The 22,175-nt window shown below is 45.9% G+C and overlaps 1 protein-coding gene across 9 annotated transcripts in view; it reads right to left on the reverse strand.

Annotated features, from left to right (window-relative positions):
• The window catches only part of myo9ab (myosin IXAb), a 232,133-nt gene that overhangs the window by 118,656 nt on the left and 91,302 nt on the right, over positions 1-22,175 (reverse strand). For all 9 annotated transcript variants that reach the window (XM_031801497.1, XM_031801503.1, XM_031801502.1 and 6 more), the window contains exons 3-4: positions 10,992-11,086; positions 10,561-10,623 (exon numbers count right to left, since the gene is read on the reverse strand). In XM_031801497.1, the coding sequence (XP_031657357.1) occupies positions 10,561-10,623; positions 10,992-11,086 (158 nt within the window). The remainder of the gene's footprint in view (positions 1-10,560; positions 10,624-10,991; positions 11,087-22,175) is intronic.

Below are 22,175 nucleotides of genomic sequence, written 5' to 3' on the forward strand. Positions count from 1 at the left end.
TCTGCGTTGTCTGTCGTCTGTCTGTCACTCTGCGTTGTCTGTCTGTCTGTCTGTCACTCTGCGTTGTCTGTCTGTCTGTCTGTCAGTCTGCGTTGTCTGTCTGTCTGTCTGTCCTGCGTTGTCTGTCTGCGTTGTCTGTCTGTCTGTCTGTCTGCGTTGTCTGTCCTGTCTGTCACTGCTGCGTTGTCTGTCTGGTTGTCACTCTGCGTTGTCTGTCTGCGTTGTCACTCTGCGTTGTCTGTCTGCGTTGTCACTCTGCGTTGTCTGTCTGCGTTGTCACTCTGCGTTGTCTGTCTGCGTTGTCACTCTGCGTTGTCTGTCTCGTCTGTCACTCTGCGTTGTCTGTCTGTCTGTCACTCTGCGTTGTCTGTCTGTCTGTCACTCTGCGTTGTCTGTCTGTCTGTCTGTCACTCTGCGTTGTCTGTCTGTCTGTCTGTCACTCTGCGTTGTCTGTCTGTCTGTCTGTCACTCTGCGTTGTCTGTCTGTCTGTCTGTCACTCTGCGTTGTCTGTCTGTCTGTCTGTCACTCTGCGTTGTCTGTCTGTCTGTCACTCTGCGTTGTCTGTCTGTCTGTCAGTCTGCGTTGTCTGTCTGCGTTGTCTGTCTGTCTGTCTGTCTGTCTGCGTTGTCTTCCTGTCTGTCTGCGTTGTCACTCTGCGTTGTCTGTCTGCGTTGTCACTCTGCGTTGTCTGTCTGCGTTGTCACTCTGCGTTCTCTGTCTGTCTGTCACTCTGCGTTCTGTCTGTCTGTCACTCTGCGTTGTCTGTCTGTCTGTCACTCTGCGTTGTCTGTCTGTCTGTCACTCTGCGTTGTCTGTCTGTCTGTCACTCTGCGTTGTCTGTCTGTCCTGTCACTCTGCGTTGTCTGTCTGTCTGTCACTCTGCGTTGTCTGTCTGTCTGTCACTCTGCGTTGTCTGTCTGTCTGTCACTCTGCGTTGTCTGTCTGTCTGTCACTCTGCGTTGTCTGTCTGTCTGTCACTCTGCGTTGTCTGTCTGTCTGTCACTCTGCGTTGTCTGTCTGTCTGTCACTCTGCGTTGTCTGTCTGTCTGTCACTCTGCGCTGTCCTGTCTGTCTGTCACTCTGCGCTGTCTGTCTGTCTGTCACTCTGCGCTGTCTGTCTGTCTGTCACTCTGCGCTGTCTGTCTGTCTGTCACTCTGCGCTGTCTGTCTGTCTGTCACTCTGCGTTTGTCTGTCTGTCTGTCACTCTGCGTTGTCTGTCTGTCTGTCACTCTGCGTTGTCTGTCTGTCTGTCACTCTGCGTTGTCTGTCTGTCTGTCACTCTGCGTTGTCTGTCTGTCTGTCACTCTGCGTTGTCTGTCTGTCTGTCACTCTGCGTTGTCTGTCTGTCTGTCACTCTAGTTCTGTCTGTCTGTCCCTGTCTGTCTGTCACTCTGCGTTGTCTGTCTGTCTGTCACTCTGCGTTGTCTGTCTGTCTGTCACTCTGCGTTGTCTGTCTGTCTGTCACTCTGCGTTGTCTGGTCTGTCTGTCACTCTGCGTTGTCTGTATGTCTGTCTGTCTGTCACTCTGCGTTGTCTGTCTGTCTGTCTGTCTGTCTGTCTGTCTGTCACTCTGCGTTGTCTGTCTGTCTGTCTGTCACTCTGCGTTGTCTGTCTGTCTGTCACTCTGCGTTGTCTGTCTGTCTGTCAGTCTGCGTTGTCTGTCTGCGTTGTCTGTCTGTCTGTCTGTCTGTCTGCGTTGTCTTCCTGTCTGTCTGCGTTGTCACTCTGCGTTGTCTGTCTGCGTTGTCACTCTGCGTTTGTCTGTCTGCGTTGTCATCTGCGTTCTCTGTCTGTCTGTCACTCTGCGTTCTGTCTGTCTGTCACTCTGCGTTGTCTGTCTGTCTGTCACTCTGCGTTGTCTGTCTGTCTGTCACTCTGCGTTGTCTGTCTGTCTGTCACTCTGCGTGTCTGTCTGTCTGTCACTCTGCGTTGTCTGTCTGTCTGTCACTCTGCGTTGTCTGTCTGTCTGTCACTCTGCGTTGTCTGTCTGTCTGTCACATCTGCGTTGTCTGTCTGTCTGTCACTCTGCGTTGTCTGTCTGTCTGTCACTCTGCGTTGTCTGTCTGTCTGTCACTCTGCGTTGTCTGTCTGTCTGTCACTCTGCGTTGTCTGTCTGTCTGTCACTCTGCGTTGTCTGTCTGTCTGTCACTCTGCGCTGCTGTCTGTCTGTCACTCTGCGCTGTCTGTCTGTCTGTCACTCTGCGCTGTCTGTCTGTCTGTCACTCTGCGCTGTCTGTCTGTCTGTCACTCTGCGCTGTCTGTCTGTCTGTCACTCTGCGTTGTCTGTCTGTCTGTCACTCTGCGTTGTCTGTCTGTCTGTCACTCTGCGTTGTCTGTCTGTCTGTCACTCTGCGTTGTCTGTCTGTCTGTCACTCTGCGTTGTCTGTCTGTCTGTCACTCTGCGTTGTCTGTCTGTCTGTCACTCTGCGTTGTCTGTCCTGTCTGTACTCTACGTTGTCTGTCTGTCTGTCACTCTGCGTGTCTGTCTGTCTGTCACTCTGCGTTGTCGTCTGTCTGTCACTCTGCGTTGTCTGTCTGTCTGTCACTCTGCGTTGTCTGTCTGTCTGTCACTCTGCGTTGTCTGTATGTCTGTCTGTCTGTCACTCTGCGTTGTCTGTCTGTCTGTCTGTCTGTCTGTCTGTCTGTCACTCTGCGTTGTCTGTCTGTCTGTCTGTCACTCTGCGTTGTCTGTCTGTCTGTCTGTCACTCTGCGTTGTCTGTCTGTCTGTCTGTCTGTCACTCTGCGTTGTCTGTCCTGTCTGTCACTCTGCGTTGTCTGTCTGTCTGTCACTCTGCGTTGTCCTGTCTGTCTGTCACTCTGCGTTGTCTGTCTGTCTGTCACTCTGCGTTGCTGTCTGTCCTGTCACTCTGCGTTGTCCTGTCTGTCTGTCACTCTGCGTTGTCTGTCTGTCTGTCACTCTGCGTTGTCTGTCTGTCTGTCACTCTGCGTTGTCTGTCTGTCTGTCACTCTGCGTTGTCTGTCTGTCTGTCACTCTGCGTTGTCTGTCTGTCTGTCACTCTGCGTTGTCTGTCTGTTCTGTCACTCTGCGTGTCTGTCTGTCTGTCACTCTGCGTTGTCTGTCTGTCTGTCACTCTGCGTTGTCTGTCTGTCTGTCACTCTGCGTTGTCTGTCTGTCTGTCACTCTGCGTTGTCTGTCTGTCTGTCACTCTGCGTTGTCTGTCTGTCTGTCACTCTGCGTTGTCTGTCTGTCTGTCACTCTGCGTTGTCTGTCTGTCTGTCACTCTGCGTTGTCTGTCTGTCTGTCACTCTGCGTTGTCTGTCTGTCTGTCACTCTGCGTTGTCTGTCTGTCTGTCACTCTGCGTTGTCTGTCGTCTGTCACTCTGCGTTGTCTGTCTGTCTGTCACTCTGCGTTGTCTGTCTGTCACTCTGCGTTGTCTGTCTGTCACTCTGCGTTGTCTGTCTGTCACTCTGCGTTGTCTGTCTGTCACTCTGCGTTGTCTGTCTGTCACTCTGCGTTGTCTGTCTGTCACTCTGCGTTGTCTGTCTGTCACTCTGCGTTGTCTGTCTGTCACTCTGCGTTGTCTGTCTGTCTGCCACTCTGCGTTGTCTGTCTGTCTGCCACTCTGCGTTGTCTGTCTGTCTGCCACTCTGCGTTGTCTGTCTGCGTTGTCTGTCACTCTGCGTTGTCTGTCTGCGTTGTCTGTCACTCTGCGTGTCTGTCTGCGTTGTCTGTCACTCTGCGTTGTCTGTCTGCGTTGTCTGTCACTCTGCGTTGTCTGTCACTCTGCGTTGTCTGTCTGCGTTGTCTGTCACTCTGCGTTGTCTGTCTGCGTTGTCTGTCATTCTGCGTTGTCTGTCTGCGTTGTCTGTCACTCTGCGTTGTCTGTCTGCGTTGTCTGTCACTCTGCGTTGTCTGTCTGCGTTGGCTGTCTGCCTGCCTGCCACTCTGCGTTGTCTGCCTGCCTGCCTGCCACTCTGCGTTGTCTGCCTGCCTGCCTGCCACTCTGCGTTGTCTGTCTGCGTTGTCTGTCTGTCTGTCTGTCACTCTGCGTTGTCTGTCTGTCTGTCACTCTGCGTTGTCTGTCTGTCACTCTGCGTTGTCTGTCTGTCACTCTGCGTTGTCTGTCTGTCACTCTGCGTTGTCTGTCTGTCACTCTGCGTTGTCTGTCTGTCACTCTGCGTTGTCTGTCTGTCTGCCACTCTGCGTTGTCTGTCTGCGTTGTCTGTCACTCTGCGTTGTCTGTCTGCGTTGTCTGTCACTCTGCGTTGTCTGTCTGCGTTGTCTGTCACTCTGCGTTGTCTGTCTGCGTTGTCTGTCACTCTGCGTTGTCTGTCACTCTGCGTTGTCTGTCTGCGTTGTCTGTCTGCGTTGTCTGTCATTCTGCGTTGTCTGTCTGCGTTGTCTGTCACTCTGCGTTGTCTGTCTGCATTGTCTGTCACTCTGCGTTGTCTGTCTGCGTTGTCTGTCACTCTGCGTTGTCTGTCTGCGTTGGCTGTCACTCTGCGTTGTCTGCCTGCCTGCCTGCCACTCTGCGTTGTCTGCCTGCCTGCCTGCCACTCTGCGTTGTCTGCCTGCCTGCCTGCCACTCTGCGTTGTCTGTCTGCGTTGTCTGTCTGTCTGTCTGTCACTCTGCGTTGTCTGTCTGCGTTGTCTGTCTGTCACTCTGCGTTGTCTGTCTGCCTGTCTGTCTGTCACTCTGCGTTGTCTGTCTGCCTGTCTGCCTGTCACTCTGCGTTTTCTGTCTGCGTTGTCTGTCACTCTGCGTTGTCTGTCTGCGTTGTCTGCCACTCTGCGTTGTCTGTCTGCGTTGTCTGCCTGCCACTCTGCGTTGTCTGCCTGCCACTCTGCGTTGTCTGTCTGCCTGCCACTCTGCGTTGTCTGTCTGCCTGCCACTCTGCGTTGTCTGTCTGCCTGCCACTCTGCGTTGTCTGCCTGCCTGCCACTCTGCGTTGTCTGCCTGCCTGCCACTCTGCGTTGTCTGTCTGCCTGCCACTCTGCGTTGTCTGTCTGCCTGCCACTCTGCGTTGTCTGTCTGCCTGCCACTCTGCGTTGTCTGTCTGCCTGCCACTCTGCGTTGTCTGTCTGCCTGCCACTCTGCGTTGTCTGTCTGCCTGCCACTCTGCGTTGTCTGTCTGCCTGCCACTCTGCGTTGTCTGTCTGCCTGCCACTCTGCGTTGTCTGTCTGCCTGCCACTCTGCGTTGTCTGTCAGTCAGTCACTCTGCGTTGTCTGTCAGTCAGTCACTCTGCGTTGTCTGTCAGCCAGTCACTCTGCGTTGTCTGTCAGTCAGTCACTCTGCGTTGTCTGTCAGCCAGTCACTCTGCGTTGTCTGTCAGTCAGTCACTCTGCGTTGTCTGTCAGTCAGTCACTCTGCGTTGTCTGTCAGTCAGTCACTCTGCGTTGTCTGTCAGTCAGTCACTCTGCGTTGTCTGTCTGCGTTGTCTGTCACTCTGCGTTGTCTGTCTGCGTTGTCTGTCACTCTGCGTTGTCTGTCTGCGTTGTCTGTCACTCTGCGTTGTCTGTCTGCGTTGTCTGTCACTCTGCGTTGTCTGTCTGCGTTGTCTGTCACTCTGCGTTGTCTGTCTGCGTTGTCTGTCACTCTGCGTTGTCTGTCTGCGTTGTGTGTCTGTCACTCTGCGTTGTCTGTCTGCGTTGTCTGTCTGTCACTCTTCGTTGTCTGTCTGCGTTGTCTGTCTGTCACTCTGCGTTGTCTGTCTGCGGTGTCTGTCTGTCACTCTGCGTTGTCTGTCTGCGTTGTCTGTCACTCTGCGTTGTCTGTCACTCTGCGTTGTCTGTCTGCGTTGTCTGTCTGTCTGTCACTCTGCGTTGTCTGTCTGCGTTGTCTGTCTGCCTGCCACTCTGCGTTGTCTGTCTGCCTGCCACTCTGCGTTGTCTGTCTGCCTGCCACTCTGCGTTGTCTGTCTGCCTGCCACTCTGCGTTGTCTGTCAGCCTGCCACTCTGCGTTGTCTGTCAGCCTGCCACTCTGCGTTGTCTGTCTGCCTGCCACTCTGCGTTGTCTGTCAGTCAGTCACTCTGCGTTGTCTGTCAGTCAGTCACTCTGCGTTGTCTGTCAGTCAGTCACTCTGCGTTGTCTGTCAGTCAGTCACTCTGCGTTGTCTGTCAGTCAGTCACTCTGCGTTGTCTGTCAGTCAGTCACTCTGCGTTGTCAGTCAGTCAGTCACTGCGTTGTCAGTCAGTCAGTTACTGCGTTGTCAGTCAGTCAGTCACTGCGTTGTCAGTCAGTCAGTCACTGCGTTGTCAGTCCGTCAGTCACTGCGTTGTCAGTCAGTCAGTCACTGCGTTGTCAGTCAGTCAGTCACTGCGTTGTCAGTCAGTCTGTGTGTCTGTCTGTCTGTCTGTGTCTGTGTGTGTGTGTGGGATAGACACAACCCCCGCCCCCGCCCCCGGTCTAAAGGAGAAGGCTGGGAGGTCTGGTTTGAGTTTGAGCCGCATCAATATGGTCGCCTGTGCTGTCATCACGGTGAAATGGAAACCTTGGTGGCCAGCGGGGCCAAATTCAGGGCTTGGGGGATAAAACAAGCACTGTTTTAAACCTATTAGGGATTTTGTGATTTAGCGATGAGGTGGTGTGTATGTACGTGTATGTGTCTGAGTATTCTGGTTGCACAACCTGTCAACAACATGTTTATGAACATAAATGTAAAACATAAAAGTTCAACTATATTATGGTTATGTAGTTAATAGCCTACATATATGATATTACATAACCACAATAATGATAATGATTCAACTTGAGGGGAAAAATATAACACTCATTATGAGCAAGCAATGAGAGAGGCCGTTAATTCTGACAGCTATTCTGGTCTATTTCGGATGTACATCAGATATCCTGTGTGGAGTTTGAGGAAATGAAGATGGCTTACGGGTAATTGAGTGTCAGAGAACAATCGAGACAAGAAAAACTGAAGTTACTTGGAATATCAACTCAGTGGCCTGAGTGGTTAGAGTGAGATTGGAAGGTTGGGGATGTGATCCCAGGTCGAGTCATACCAAAGACGTAAATAATGGGACCCAATATATATCAAGCTGCGTCACGCTACAGAAACAAGAGATTGGCTCCTGACCTACAGGCCTTAATTGTCCAGGCTGTCCAAAGTACAGTATAAAGAAACATTAAAACACTGGTCACTTACCGTTTATTTTATACTGTGTGTGTGTGTGTGTGTGTGTGTGTGTGTGTGTGTGTGTGTGTGTGTGTGTGTGGTGTATACACACACACAATATATGAGATTCTTCAAAATAGCTACCATTTGCCTTGATGACAGCTTTGCACACTCGTGGAATTCTTCCAACCAGCTTCATGAGGTATTCACCTGGAATGCATTTCAATTAACAGGTGTGCCTTGTTAAAATTTAATTGGTGGAATTTCTTTCCTTCTTAATGTGTGAAACAACAGTCTATTACATTAAGACATGAAGGTCAGTCAATTTGGAAAATTTCAAGAACTTTGAAAGCACAGTCACAAAAACCATCAAGCACTATGATGAAACTGGCTCTCATGAGGACCACCACAGGAATGGAAGACCCAGAGTTATCTCTGCTGCAGAGGATACGTTCATTAGTTACCAGCCCCAGAAACTGCAGCCCAAACAAATGCAACACAGAGTTCAAGTAACAGACACATCTCAACATCAACTGTTCAGAGGAGACTGCGTGAATCAGGCCTTCATGGTCGAATTGCTGCAAAGAAACCACTACTAAAGGACACCAATAAGAAGAAGAGACATGCTTGGGCCAAGAAACACGAGCAATGGACATTAGACCGGTGGAAATCTGTCCTTTGGTCTGACGAGTCCAAATTTGAGATTTTTTGTTCCAACCGCCGTGTCTTTGTGAGATTCCAAGTAGGTGAACGGATGATCTTCGCATGTGTGGTCCCCACCATGAAGCATGGAGGAGGAGGTGTGATAGTGCTTTGCTGGTGACACTGTCAGTGATTTGTTTAGAATACAAGGCACACTTAACCAGCATGGCTACCACAGCATTCCGCAGCGATACGCCATCCCATCTGGTTTTGGTTTGCGCTTAGTGGGACTAGCATTTGTTTTTCAACAGTACAATGACTCAAAACACACCTCCAGGCTGTGTAAGGGCTATTTGACCAATGAGAGTGATGGAGTGCTGCATCAGGTGACCTGGCCTCCACAATCACCCGACCTCAACCCAATTGAGATGGTTTGGGATGAGTTGGACCGCAGAGTGAAGGAAAAGCAGCCAACAAGTGCTCAGCATGTGTGTGAACTCCTTCAAGACTTTTGGAAGAGCATTTCTCATGAAGCTGGTTGAGAGAATTCCAAGAGCGTGCAAAACTGCCATCAAGGCAAATGGTGGCTACTTTGAAAGAATCTCAAATACATTTTGATTTGTTTAAACACTTTTTTGGTAACTACATGATTCCATACAGTGGGGCAAAAAAAGTATTTAATCAGCCACCAATTGTGCAAGTTCTCCCACTTAAAAAGATGAGAGGCCTGTAATTTATCATGGGTACACTTCAACTATGACAGACAAAATGAGGGGGAAAAAAATCCAGAAAAATCACATTGTATAATTTTTTATGAATTTATTTGCAAATTATGGTGGAAAATAAGTATTTGGTCACCTACAAACAAGCAAGATTTCTGGCTCATACAGACTTGTAAAAACTTCTTTAAGAGGCACCTCAGTCCTCCACTCGTTACCTGTATTAATGGCACCTGTTTGAACTTGTTATCAGTATAAAAGACACCTTTCCACAACCTCAAACAGTCACACTCCTTCCATCAGCAAGGGCATTGAAGATGAAACGTGGCTGGGTCTTTCAGCATGACAATGATCCCAAACACACCGTCCGGGCAACGAAGGAGTGGCTTCGTAAGAAGCATTTCAAGGTCCTGGAGTGGCCTAGCCAGTCCAGATCTCAACCCCATAGAAAAACTTTGGAGGGAGTTGAAAGTCCGTGTTGCTCAGCAACAGCCCCAAAACATCACTGCTCTAGACGAGATCTGCATGGAGGAATGGGCCAAAATACCAGCAACAGTGTGTGAAAACCTTGTGAAGACTTACAGAAAACGGTTGACCTCTGTCATTGCCAACAAAGGGTATATAACAAAGTATTGAGATAAACTTTTGATATTGACCAAATACTTATTTTCCACCATAATTTGCAAATAAATTCATAAAAAAATCCTACAATGTGATTTTATGGATTTTTTTTCTCATTTTGTCTGTCATAGTTGAAGTGTACCTATGATGAAAATGACAGGCCTCTCTCATCTTTTTAAGTGGGAGAACTTGCACAATTGGTGGCTGACTAAATACTTTTTTGCCCCACTGTATGTGTTATTTCATATTTTTGTCATATTTTTTTTCCCACTATTATTCTACAATGTAGAAAATAATAAAAATAAAGAAAAACCCTTGAATGAGTAGATGTGTCCAAACTTTTGACTGGTACTGGACACCTACTGTATTCGACATAGTTAACGGTAGTGGATACCTACTGTATTCGACATAGCTAATGGTAGTGGATACATACTGTATTCGACATAGCTAACGGTAGTGGATACATACTGTATTCGACATAGCTAACGGTAGTGGATACCTACTGTATTCGACATAGCTAACGGTAGTGGATACCTACTGTATTCGACATAGCTAACGGTAGTGGATACCTACTGTATTCGACATAGCTAACGGTAGTGGATACCTACTGTATTCGACATAGCTAACGGTAGTGGACACATACTGTATTCGACATAGCTAACGGTAGTGGATACCTACTGTATTCGACATAGCTAACGGTAGTGGACACATACTGTATTCGACATAGCTAACGGTAGTGGATACCTACTGTATTCGACATAGCTAACGGTAGTGGATACCTACTGTATTCGACATAGCTAATGGTAGTGGATACCTACTGTATTCGACATAGCTAATGGTAGTGGATACCTACTGTATTCGACATAGCTAATGGTAGTGGATACCTACTGTATTCGACATAGCTAATGGTAGTGGATACCTACTGTATTCGACATAGCTAATGGTAGTGGATACCTACTGTATTCGACATAGCTAATGGTAGTGGATACCTACTGTATTCGACATAACTAACGGTAGTGGATACCTACTGTATTCGACATAGCTAATGGTAGTGGACACATACTGTATTCGACATAGCTAATGGTAGTGGACACATACTGTATTCGACATAGCTAACGGTAGTGGATACCTACTGTATTCGACATAGCTAATGGTAGTGGATACCTACTGTATTCGACATAGCTAATTCTAATATCTACTACTGTACATTGCATTTTTGTTACACTGCTTAAACACACAGCGTATTCATATACTGGATTCTTGATAATGGATTCCCTAATTTATCTACTGCTATCAGTCTTAGTATATATTGTTGTTGTATATTGTTGTACATATGTGTATAAGGCACTTGGATTGGATTACTTACCACTGAATCAAGCTGACTTTACGATACTGAATCAATACTAGATAAACAACCTTATAAGTTATGTCATATTATATACTTGCATGTATTTAAGCTGTAGGTAAATATGTAAATACTTTCTTTACCTTTCATTGTGCTCCTGGTAGACCAGACGTGACTTCTCTAGAAGGTACTTCTCCACGTACGCTCTGAACACACACACACAGGAATGACTGTAGACAAGATTTACTACATACAGAGATTGAGATGTCCCATTGACAATTTTGGTTAAAAATTTCTTGTTGTTGTAAATATCCAAAATAAGCTGAGTGAGTGAGTGAGTGAGTGAATGTGTGAGTGAGTGAGTGAGTGAGAGAGAGAGAGAATAGAAAGGCAGTGTATGAGAGAGAGAATAGAAAGGCAGTGTATGAGAGAGAGAGAATAGAAAGGCAGTGTATGAGAGAGAGAGAATAGAAAGGCAGTGTATGAGAGAGAGAATAGAAAGGCAGTGTATGAGAGCGAGAGAGAGAACGAGGAAGGAAGGCGAGGCTGGATAAAGAAGGTGTAGATGTCTCACCCCCGGACGGTACCACTCTCCTGGTAGTTGACCTGGATGAACTTGCCAAAGCGGCTGGAGTTGTTGTTGTGAGCTGTCTTGGCGTTCCCAAATGCCTGGGGAGAAGAGGAGGATATACGTTAAGGTTTATTTAGGATCATATGAAACAAACATGTAGCGTGCAAATGCAAGCAAGCACACATACAAAATCTCAGATTTTTACTCATTCCCCTTCCCTGCACCCAACACCCCAACCCCTTTACAGTGTGATAGCTTCTCACAGGTCACTTTTCTGTTGGCTAGGTCTCAGAGTCAGGGAGTACAGTGCACTCACTGTTAAAGCCAAACAGAGTCAATCATCACCCACCACAGATCCTAAATACCCATCATGTATGCCTCTGCTATCTGTAAAATCACAGAAGGTGGGCCAATAGCAGTGGGCTACATGGGGGGTAGACTGTGACAAAATATCGGGTTATGAAAAGGTATGGCGTTGCCTCAGGTCAATGTCACAGTGATGCCTCTTATCTAAGCTAACTTTACCACTGTCCAGTTATCTGTTCTCTCTCTCTCACACACACACACACGAGAGAGTAGTTAATCTGATTATATGAGTGGAATCGGGAGTGCTAGAGGGCCAGAGGAGATTCAGTTGCCCATTAAGGGTCTTAAGAGTTTGCCATTATGGGTCATTAGGAGACAGACGGGGCCGAGTGGAGTCAGTTGGAAGTGCGGGAAGGTAGTGAAAGAGACCAAACTCCTGCGGCACTATGGGTAATCTGAGACGAGTGCATACTGTGCTGAGGCTTTATTAACAGGTGTGGGAAGTGAGTGGGGGTTGGTGGAGTGATTGTGGATGGTGGTGTGTGTGTGTGTGTGTGTTGGCTTGTGTACAGTTGCTACAAGTGTATTTCCATGTTACATGTGTACTGAGTATATGGACATATCATTACTATTTATGAGACAGCATTCATACTCAAAATGCCCCTTTGATCATGGAAATGAGAGGTTTCCAATTCCCCTTTTTAAAAAGGGGCATTAAGCAGGCATGTCATGCCTTTTCGAACCAAATCAGTAGGGAGCGATAGAAGGGGAAAAAGAGAGAGTGACAGACTAATCGGTCGGTGATCAGGCCTGTTCACATCCTAGTCCTCTGACTTTACCAACCTCTTACACAAAATGTTTACTCTTGCTTGAGCAAAGTTATTAATCCACGGGACCGCTGGCGTGTGACCCCGGTCTACAGTACACAACCAACCCGCACACATACGCACACTCCAATCGGTGTTAATCAAGGGGAGTAGGTCTCCCCTGCTGCTAAAACACTCACTCGTTTCCTCCCTCCCTCTATCCCTCCCTCCCTCTCTCCACTGCTGTAGATGAGCATGGTGGTAATTAAGCAGGCAAATTCCAAGAGGCCAGATTTTAATTTGCACTTCATGAGCTGGAACCCTGGGCAGTCCTGCACTGGAGACGACAAACCAACCAGCCCAGTGTTATTCTTACTGAATTGGCCCCTGAAACACCAGGAGGGAGCGAGGCGAAAGAGGAAAAAAAAGGTTTAAAAAAAGAAAAGAAACAGAGAAAGGTAGAGAAGGAAAGAGGGATGACTAGAGATCAGCATGACAGAAGCCAGAAAAGGGAGGGCTACACCTGCAACAACATCTGCTAAATATGTGTATGTGACCAACGTAACTTGATTTGGACTCTGGAGGGAGGAAAGGGCAAAATAAACAAGACATAAAACATTCACGAGACATTCCGTGTTCACAGCTAACGCTGTCTCAGAGCAATAGCCTCATGTGGTGGGCTAATGGACTAAATCCTGAGGTGAACTGCGCTCAGCGGGACAACTGTATGAGTGTGTGTGCGTGCACGTTTACATGTCTGTACATACGGGTGTCTTCAGAATGTGTGCCTGTGTGTGTGTGCTTGTGTGTGTGTGTGTGTGTGTAACAGCAGTGCTCTATTAGCCATCTCTAAATTAGCTCAGTAATAGCGGAATGATAATGTCCGATTGGAGCCAGTACCCTGAGGGCTGTTCCACGCTGTCAGTTGGTGTTAGCTTGTTAGCATGACCACCCCTGCAGACATAGCACAATTTCACACCCTCTGAGGTGGCACAGCGCACAACCCGCTAATTGCCTGTCAGGACCTCTTCAGCGCTAAGCTACGGCCAATGCTAGTGTAACTTCAGCACTAGACGATGGCAAATGCTAGTGAAACTTCAGCGCTAGGCTACGGCTAATGGCTAGTGAACCTTCATGTGAATGTACTGCAGCCCAGTCAAGCCCTGTTCGGTCTAACACAAGTTAGCATCATTAGCTAAATCAAAATCAAATCAAATGTATTTATATAGCCCTTCGTACATCAGCTGATATCTCAAAGTGCTGTACAGAAACCCAGCCTAAAACCCCAAACAGCAAGCAATGCAGGTGTAGAAGCACGGTGGCTAGGAAAAACTCCCTAGAAAGGCCAATACCTAGGAAGAAACCTAGAGAGGAACCAGGCTATGAGGGGTGGCCAGTCCTCTTCTGGCTGTGCCGGGTGCAGATTATAACTGAACATGGCCAAGATGTTCAAATGTTCATAAATGACCAGCATGGTCAAATAATAATAATCACAGTAGTTGGCGAGGGTGCAGCAAGTCAGCACCTCAGGAGTAAATGTCAGTTGGCTTTTCATAGCCGATCATTAAGAGTATCTCTACCACTCCAGCTAGCTAGCCGCTGTTGGTTCCCACTCGTTTTTTCAGAGCCTGGGACCCAATACTCTTCTCCTAGCCTAATTTCCTCATTGTCCTCGGGAAAACACTAACAGGTGACCTACTGGCTTGACAAACACCAACAACGTACTGTCACCCATTTGCGACACATTGACAATACGTACTGTTTGGACAAATCTGTAATGTAAAGTCTCAAATGATTCATGTTGGCTGCCCGCTAACCTTCCTGTCCACATGTTGGCCTCCATGTTTGCTCATATACACTTATCCTCTGCAGCAGAGGTAACTCTGGGTCTTCCTTTCCTGTGGCGATCCTCATGAGAGCCAGTTTCATCATAGAGCTTGATGGTTTTTGCGACTGGCACTTGAAGAAACTTTTTCCGGATCGACTGACCTTCATGTCTTAAAGTAATAACGGACTGTCGTTTCTCTTTGCTTATTTGAGCTGTTCTTGCCATAATATGGACATGGTCTTTTACCAAATAGGGCTTCCTTCTGTATACCCCCCCCCCCCCTACCTTGTCACCACACAACTGATTGGTTCAAAACACATCAACTCTTACTGGGAGTCTTGTCCTCAAATCAAAGCCTTCCACATTCAAAGTGATTAGTCTGAACTGTGCTGCTGCCTGTGTGCAGTTCAATAGGCTTATTTAAACCCTTTTTCGATGGAGACGGTCTGTGGAGACTTTACTGCTGTAATCACAGGATGTAGCTTCGGTCTTCCTTTGAGGATAGTTTTAGAATCGTTCAGTGCGTAACTGACTAACAACTCAACCCACGTGTGGCTTTCTTTCAGGAGAATGACATCACATTCTTTTGGTAGCAGGTGCAGGCCCTCACCAGATGGCAAGTTTGGGCCCGGTATGTGTTTGCCTTGGCTGCATTCTCCTAGCAGCATTTCCTGTTTGAGCGCGAAAGTAATCCTGTGTGTAGCCTGTGCTAGAAGAACACTTCTACTGTAATCATCCTCACATCTGGCTTGAAGTTGAACTTATTTCACCCCAATGGGAACTGGATAGGTCTGTCCTCTTCTTCCCCCCCCTCACCCACCTTCATATGCTTCCCTCTCTCCTAAATTCTTATCCTCAACTCTTCCTTCAAAGTCTCTCCATCTCCTCGTGGTATGCCCCCACGCTCTCCCTCGCGATCTCTCTGAGAACAGGGCCTGAGTTTTCTTCCTTGGGGGGGGGGGGGGCACTGTAGAGAGTGTCTCCTCATCTCGTACCTTGAAGGAAGAGCTCGAAGGACTGGGACGAGCCACTCACTCCTCTTAAGGGGTCCAGGCGGAGGAGAAATGAACAAGACCAAGGAGTGGAGGTCACACTGAGGCCTCCACATAGAAAAGCCTGTGTTTAATGTTGTTTACAGTTATAAATAATATGGGATAGTTTATACAGCAGTGCAGCATATAGAGATGAGCTTTAGTGATATCTGACATTCTCACACACACACACACACACACACACACACACAAGCAACATAAGTACATAGCTACATGCACAGACATAGTACATGGATGAGTGTGTACCCTAGATAGTTGTTCCACTATAATGTAAAGCAGTGAGACCGACCCAGTTCAAGGCTGTATGGGGTGGTCTGAGGTCAAATTGGAAGATGTTTTCATTTAGTGAAATCACTCTGGGTCAGGCTGGGTGGGTTCCTCCCACTATAGACTCTTCAGCGTTAAACTACACAAAACATTAGGAACACCTGCTCTTTCCATGACAGACTGACGAGGTGAAAGCCATGATCCCTTATTGATGTCACCTGTTAAATCCACTTCAAATCAGTGTAGATGAATGTTAGGAGACAGGTTAAAGAAGGATTTTTAAGCCTTGAGAAAACTGGCGACATGAATTGTGTATGCATGTCATTTAGAAGGTGAATGGGCAAGACAAAATATTTAAGTGCCTTTGAACGGGGCATGGTCGTAAGTGTCAGGCGCACCGGGTTTGGTGTATCAAGAACTGCAACACTGCTGGGTTTTTTATGCTCAAGAGTATCCCGTGTGTATCAAGAATGGTCCACCACCCAAGGGACATCCAGACAACTTGACACAACTGTGGGAAGCATTGGAGTCAACATAGGCCAGCATCCCTGTGGAATGCCATGCCCCGACGAATTGAGGCTGTTCTGGGGGCAAAAGGGGGTGCAACTCAATATTAGGAAGGTGTTCCTGTTTTGTACACTCTGTGTATAGTTCTGTTCTGCTGCTCCAGACTCTGTGTGTGGGACCAATGACCGACTGACTTTATGGAAAAGTGACACACACCACTCTTACACACTCCTCCAACTAGGGCAGTGTCGGTCATGACATTTTTTCAGCCGCTAATTGTCATGCAAATAACTGCCAGTCTCACGGTAATAAACCGTAGATTAAAATAAAACACATTTGGCATCTCCTGGCTTCCACACACTGACTACACACTGAAGGCAAGCATCTCAGAGTCGCCTCTTCACTGTTGACGTTGAGACTGGTGTTTTGCAGGTACTATTTAATTAATGAAGCTGCCAGTTGAGGACTTGTGAGGCGTCTGTTTCTCAAACTAGACACTCCAATGTACTTGTCCTCTTGCTCAGTTGTGCACCGGGGCCTCCCACTCTTTCGATTCTGGTTAGAGCCAGTTTGCGCTGTTCTGTGAAGGGAGTAGTACCCAGCGTTGTACGAGATCTTGAGTTTCTTGGCAATTTCTCACATGGAATAGCATTCATTTTTCAGAACAAGAATAGACTGACGAGTTTCAGAAGAAAGTTATTTGTTTCTGGCCGTGTTGATCCTGTAATTGAACCCACAAATGCTGACGCTCCAAATACTCAACTAGTCTGAAGAAAGACAGTTTTATTGCTTCTTTATATCAGCACAACAGTTTTCAGCTGTGCTAAGTAGGCGGTCTAACATTTTTGACCGGTAGTGTATATAGATTAAGAACGTTTTGTGAAAGAGCACAGTTTGAAAGATATGGCAAACAGAAATCAAACCAGATGGACATCAGAAATAGATGGGAGAGGTTGAGGGTAGGGGAAGAACAGGAGTAAAAACAAACTAAATATAACTATTTTAAAATAGACTGTGTCCATAAAATGTATAAACTGGAATTACAGGCCTAACATGTTGTTGTTCACGAGTTTTCTCCAATTGGTGGTGGGTTGGAGGGTAATAAAGGAAATATATACAAATATATATATATATATAAGCGTGTGTGTGTGAAGAGGCGACTCTGGGATGTTGGCCTTTTAGGCAGAGTTCCTCTGTCCAGTGTCTGTATTCTTTTGCCCATCTTAATCTTTTCTTTTTATTGGCCAGTCAGATATATGGCATTTTCTTTGCAACTCTGCCTAGAAGGCAGCATCCCGGAGACGGCTCTTCACTGTTGATGTTGATACTGGTGTTTTGCGGGTACTACTGAATGAAGCTGCCAGTTGAGGACTTGTGAGGCGTCTGCTTCTAATGTACTTGTCCTCTTGCTAGATTGTGCACCGGGGCTTCCCACTCCTCTTTCTAGTCTGGTTAGCGCCAGTTTGCGCTGTTCTGTGAAGGGAGTAGTGCACAGCGTTAAATGAGATCTTCAGTTTCTTAGCAATTTTTCGCATGGAACAGCCTTCATTTCTCAGAACAAGAATAGACTGATGAGTTTCAGAAGAAAGTGCTAGTTTCTGGCCATTTTGAGCCTTTAATCGAACCCATAAATGCTGATGCTCCAGATACTCAACTAGTCTAAAGGCCAAATTTATTGCTTCTTTAATCAGGACAACAGTTTTCAGCTGTGCTAACATAATTGCAAAAGGGTTTTCTAATTTTCAATTAGCCTTTTAAAATGATAAACTTGGATTAGCTAACAACGTGCCATTGGAACACAGGAGTGATGGTTGCTGATAATGGGCCTCTGTACGCCTATGCAGATATTCCATTAAAAAGAATCTGCCGTTTCCAGCTACAATAGTCATTTACAACATTAACAATGTCTACACTGTATTTCTGATCAATTTGATGTTATTTTAATGGCCACTTTTTTTTGCTTTTCTTTCAATAACAAGGACACCTCTAAGTGACCCCAAACTTTTGAACGGTAGCGTATATTTGCTCAAAAACCCTCCACAAACGGTCATTTAGGGCTATTTAAGTGACTGTATTGACATCTACAGGGGCCATTTATCATGTACAGTAACAGGCAGTTGGTGAACTTGATGAGCATCATGAGGGTGACTATCTAAATAAAGTCTTTCCACTGACTTTCACAGCCAGTCCCAAGTCGCCATCTACCCCTTCAATTCAAATTGCCCCCAGCCCTTCTATTCTCTAGATCTGTACGGCAAACACATCGAAGCATTAGGGCCAAGGGTAAGACGTAGGGAGTCAATTGGGACCGGCTGCATCTTCAACCGACTCATTCATTCCCCTAACACATGTGGGCTTGGTTAATGGCTAATATCACGCTGCCATTAGATCACACTTTTTAAATGGAGGATAGCCCTTTCATGTGGTGAAAGCATCACGGGGTAGTCATTGGTGCTTCATGAGAGCGCTGCAATAAAGTGAAGGACTTCTCAATGACTATCGGATAGGGCCCAGCCCCAGCTAATTAAATGCACACCATCTGCTACATGAAATGTATCCCCAACAACTTGAAGTTACCATACGTCTGGAGTATTTAAGACCAAAGCAGGGTATTTAAGCCCCAAGCAGAACTCCATATCAATCAATAAGAGTAAGGACTCAAACGATTATATACTCAATATATGATGGTCTTTTATATTGAACATAGAAGACCCTAATACCACTCGTACTTGGTCCTTAGGCTTATTGTAGCCTCACTCAACTATTGGCTAATCTCTGACCACACCCAAAAAGAGCAACATGTCCATTAGGGGTATGTCACGGACAGCCTTGCAGGCCATTTCATTCCAAACGTGTGACACAGACAGAAAAAGAAGCTCAGATTGAAGAAAAGCAGTTCTAATCTACAGTATGTCAAGTATCATTCAATGAGACAGAACAAACAAGAAAAAGATAGAACTGATGAGATGTAATATTTAGTAGTTAAAATCCCAAAATGCATTCTGATTGGGCAACTAGCCATGCAATGTCATAAGGTACTGACTTTATTACCATGTTTAGGAAGCTCATTGGATCCCACCCATGGCTGGGTCAAATTGACAGTTTTTTCTCCTCACAGAGGGGACAGCTAATAATAGGCTAGCTAATAATAGGCTAGCTAGCTAGAAGCTATAATCTTAAGTTTTGGTAGAGTAGAGCTGAATAATATTAGCTGGCTAATCTTGGCACTGCCAAGAACAAAACACGGAGGTCCACCATGTTGAGTGTTCTGCCGAGCTCTCCGAGCAGCTGGATGACCGCGCCACGAGGTTGAGGAGCCAGGCAGAAAATGTCATAGCCGCCCATTTCCCGCGCTACCTGGTGGCCAATTCGATTGAGAAGCACCAGGGCATGGCACCAACAGCACAAGGACAACATCACAGCAAGCACCTGCATCTCCGTTACCCCCAGCCACTAGCACCTGACAACCTGTTGGACCTAAGCAAAACTGAACAAGTGGAAGCAGAGTTGATTGATTCTTGCAAAGCAAAATCGCAACCACAGCCAGCAACAACAAATGGACCCCACTCAGTTTTCTTCAAAAGATACGGCGGGCCTCAATGTGGTTGGCACCGAAACGTGAATTTGGATCACATTTGGGACATCGACGGCAATGTGCGGAAATTCCTTCTCCACTCTGAAGAAGGTTGTTAAGTGAACACAGACACAGCTTGTTACATCAACGAAAAGCCCAGCTGTTCCAGCTGGCATTTTAGGGGGACCGGACAAGTACATTCTGCCAGGAAGGAGACTGGAATCAGAAACTTCTCATGAGGTTCAACACAGCATGGAGGAGGCTGCAACTTGCCTAAATGGTAAGCTACAACCTTTATGGTCCCTGGCCACCGTCAAGAATAATGAATTCATTGTCTTTCCCTCATGTAAGACTACTGGTTGTTTGGCTAATTATCGTAATGTATAGTTCAGGCCGTTTCCTTTGATTTCATTGCATCTTTTAAAAGGTATCGCTGATTCTTTGCGTTATTTGACAGGTATAAGGTCAATGACCAATGTAGCCTATTGGTTATGCTCCGAGGTGACGCATCTTGGGTTACCAGTTTTCCTGTGGCTTCTCTCAACATCGCATGCTTTCTTCTGTGCAAAATGACAGTTGGTGTATATGCCTGCATTTCAGAAAAAAACTAAACATTTTGAATGTTGGACCAATACCGTCTGTAGAATACTAAAACGACAAGACAAGCTTTCACTCGGTTATCATTTATTTACTCAGGGAAGCCCAATTGAGACCAGCGTCTCATTTACAATGGTGCCCTGAGGACAAAAATTCCATCAACACATACAACAAAAAGATAACTACCAAGTCAGCTATAAATACATTACATCAGGTTATTACAACAAGTTATAAGAGTCAATTGAAACAATTGCACACTTTAGTAAACTGCCCTATCAGCACCAGGAAATCCAGGTGTAATTTGTATTTTATGGTATTCCCTAACTGCGGTGCGTTAAAAACTATAGGCAGATTTACCAAACTTTGTGGAGACGAGCAGGACCTCAATGGTTAACCAACCCTGCAAACGGATTTGCTATCTCATATTTGTATATTTGAACAGGGAAGTGAGGTATGTTGAAAGCTTGTGGAGCAGAGCTTTGTAAACAAGAAGGGAGTAATGAAGTGATCTACAGGACTTTAGCTCAGCCGACATTCTGATGCAGGATGCAGTAGTGAGTATTAAAACTGTGGGCGCTACGGTAGACGGCATCCAATGGTTTAAGATGTAATGTAATGTATTTATAGCGGTCTTGGTAGTTATCTTTTTGCTACATTCTGGTATAAGCTGTCACCATAGTCAAGAACTGGCAGGAAAGTTGACTGCACAATCTGCTTCCTGCTGTTCAGGGAGAGGCTAAATCTATTTCTAAAAAAAGAAGCCTACTTTAAATTCGTAGCTTTTTAACTAGCTCATCAGTATGTTTTCTATAAAACGTTAGATCTTTATCAATTCCAAACGCCCAGATATTTATAGGCGGGTACCCGTTCGATGACAGAGCCATCCAATGAGTGAGTATGTAGCCCATCAGACATGTGATCGTGAGTTAGAGCAGTGATTCCCAAACTGTGGGAGGGGTCAGTAGGGAAACTCAGTCCGGCTTTAAACTTCCTCTTGAAAGTTTTACTAGTAGACTGCACAAGGTGCAATTTGTAAATTGGGTAGTGCATCATCATTTCCTCTGGTCATGTTAGAGAGCTATTTCGAACTTGGCAGAAATGTCCAGATCAACTAGCCCATGTCAAAACATTTTTTAATTCAGGTTTCTCAGCCTATAGAATTGCAAGGAAATTTAAAAACCACAACATTTTGTTTGCATCCTAGGAAATAAGCTTCAAACCTATTGGTCAACAGTCAGTGCAATAATTTTAGTACCTTGGCTAGGAAAGATAACTTGGGAGATTGGGCCGTAATTATACAAGTCAGAAGGATCTCCGCCTGAATGTAGGGGGAGGACATTCATTTGCATTACACACTCATTGTGTGATAGATTACTGTAAAAGTGATGTTAATACTATGAAAATGACAGGGCCTACTTTTTCACCCCCTCCCCGCTCTCTGGTTATAGTGTGTGTGTGTGTTTGCATTGCTCTCCCAATGGCCATTTACTCTTATTTGCGTAAGATTCAAGTTAGCTACTGGACATATGACATCAGCGATGACTACAGAATATGCATCTAGTGTGATGTACAGTGGTTGCTCCACTAAAAGTTTTGTGATTATGCTGCGGGATTTAGAGGTAATTTGTGGTTTAGTACGAGCACTGATTATAATTTTGGGTCCTACTGTGTCTCTAACTGACAATGAATGGGCGACATAAACCTAAATAGAATAGAAATGGATAATTGTGCACAACATCAGTATTACTTACCAAAACTGTTGTTACACTAATGTTTTTATTTGATTGGGGGGGGGGGGGGTTGACCCCCACCCCGCCACACTGGCAACACTTTAAGTGGCATTGCACTACTAATGGAGCTGACTGGGGAAACGCTCCCGCTGTTCTTAGTGCCAGTCTGCACGTTCAAACTAAAACAATGTAACTAATAATCTTTATGCTTTTGTTAATAAAAGAATGATAAAAATGCTTTCAAAATGCCGATGTTAATTTAGTTATGGATCCATAACGAAATACTATGGGAATAAATATCACTGAATTACAGAAATATCCTCCAATCCTCCATATGTAATTATTGGCGGAGAGTCACGTGATTTTTTTTCTCTCGATAAACTTTAGGCGACTTGAGTCTCACTAGTGTTGAGTAATGTGCTGTTAAACGTGGTGTAGGTCTTATTTATTTAAAGAGCATATTGAAGTTAGAAGCAAATAGGATTTGAAGCAATAGCCTACAACTATTTTGCACCAGTTC

The sequence above is a fragment of the Oncorhynchus kisutch genome, linkage group LG22 (genome assembly GCF_002021735.2).
Source record: "Oncorhynchus kisutch isolate 150728-3 linkage group LG22, Okis_V2, whole genome shotgun sequence".
In the NCBI taxonomy this organism is placed as follows: domain Eukaryota; kingdom Metazoa; phylum Chordata; class Actinopteri; order Salmoniformes; family Salmonidae; genus Oncorhynchus; species Oncorhynchus kisutch.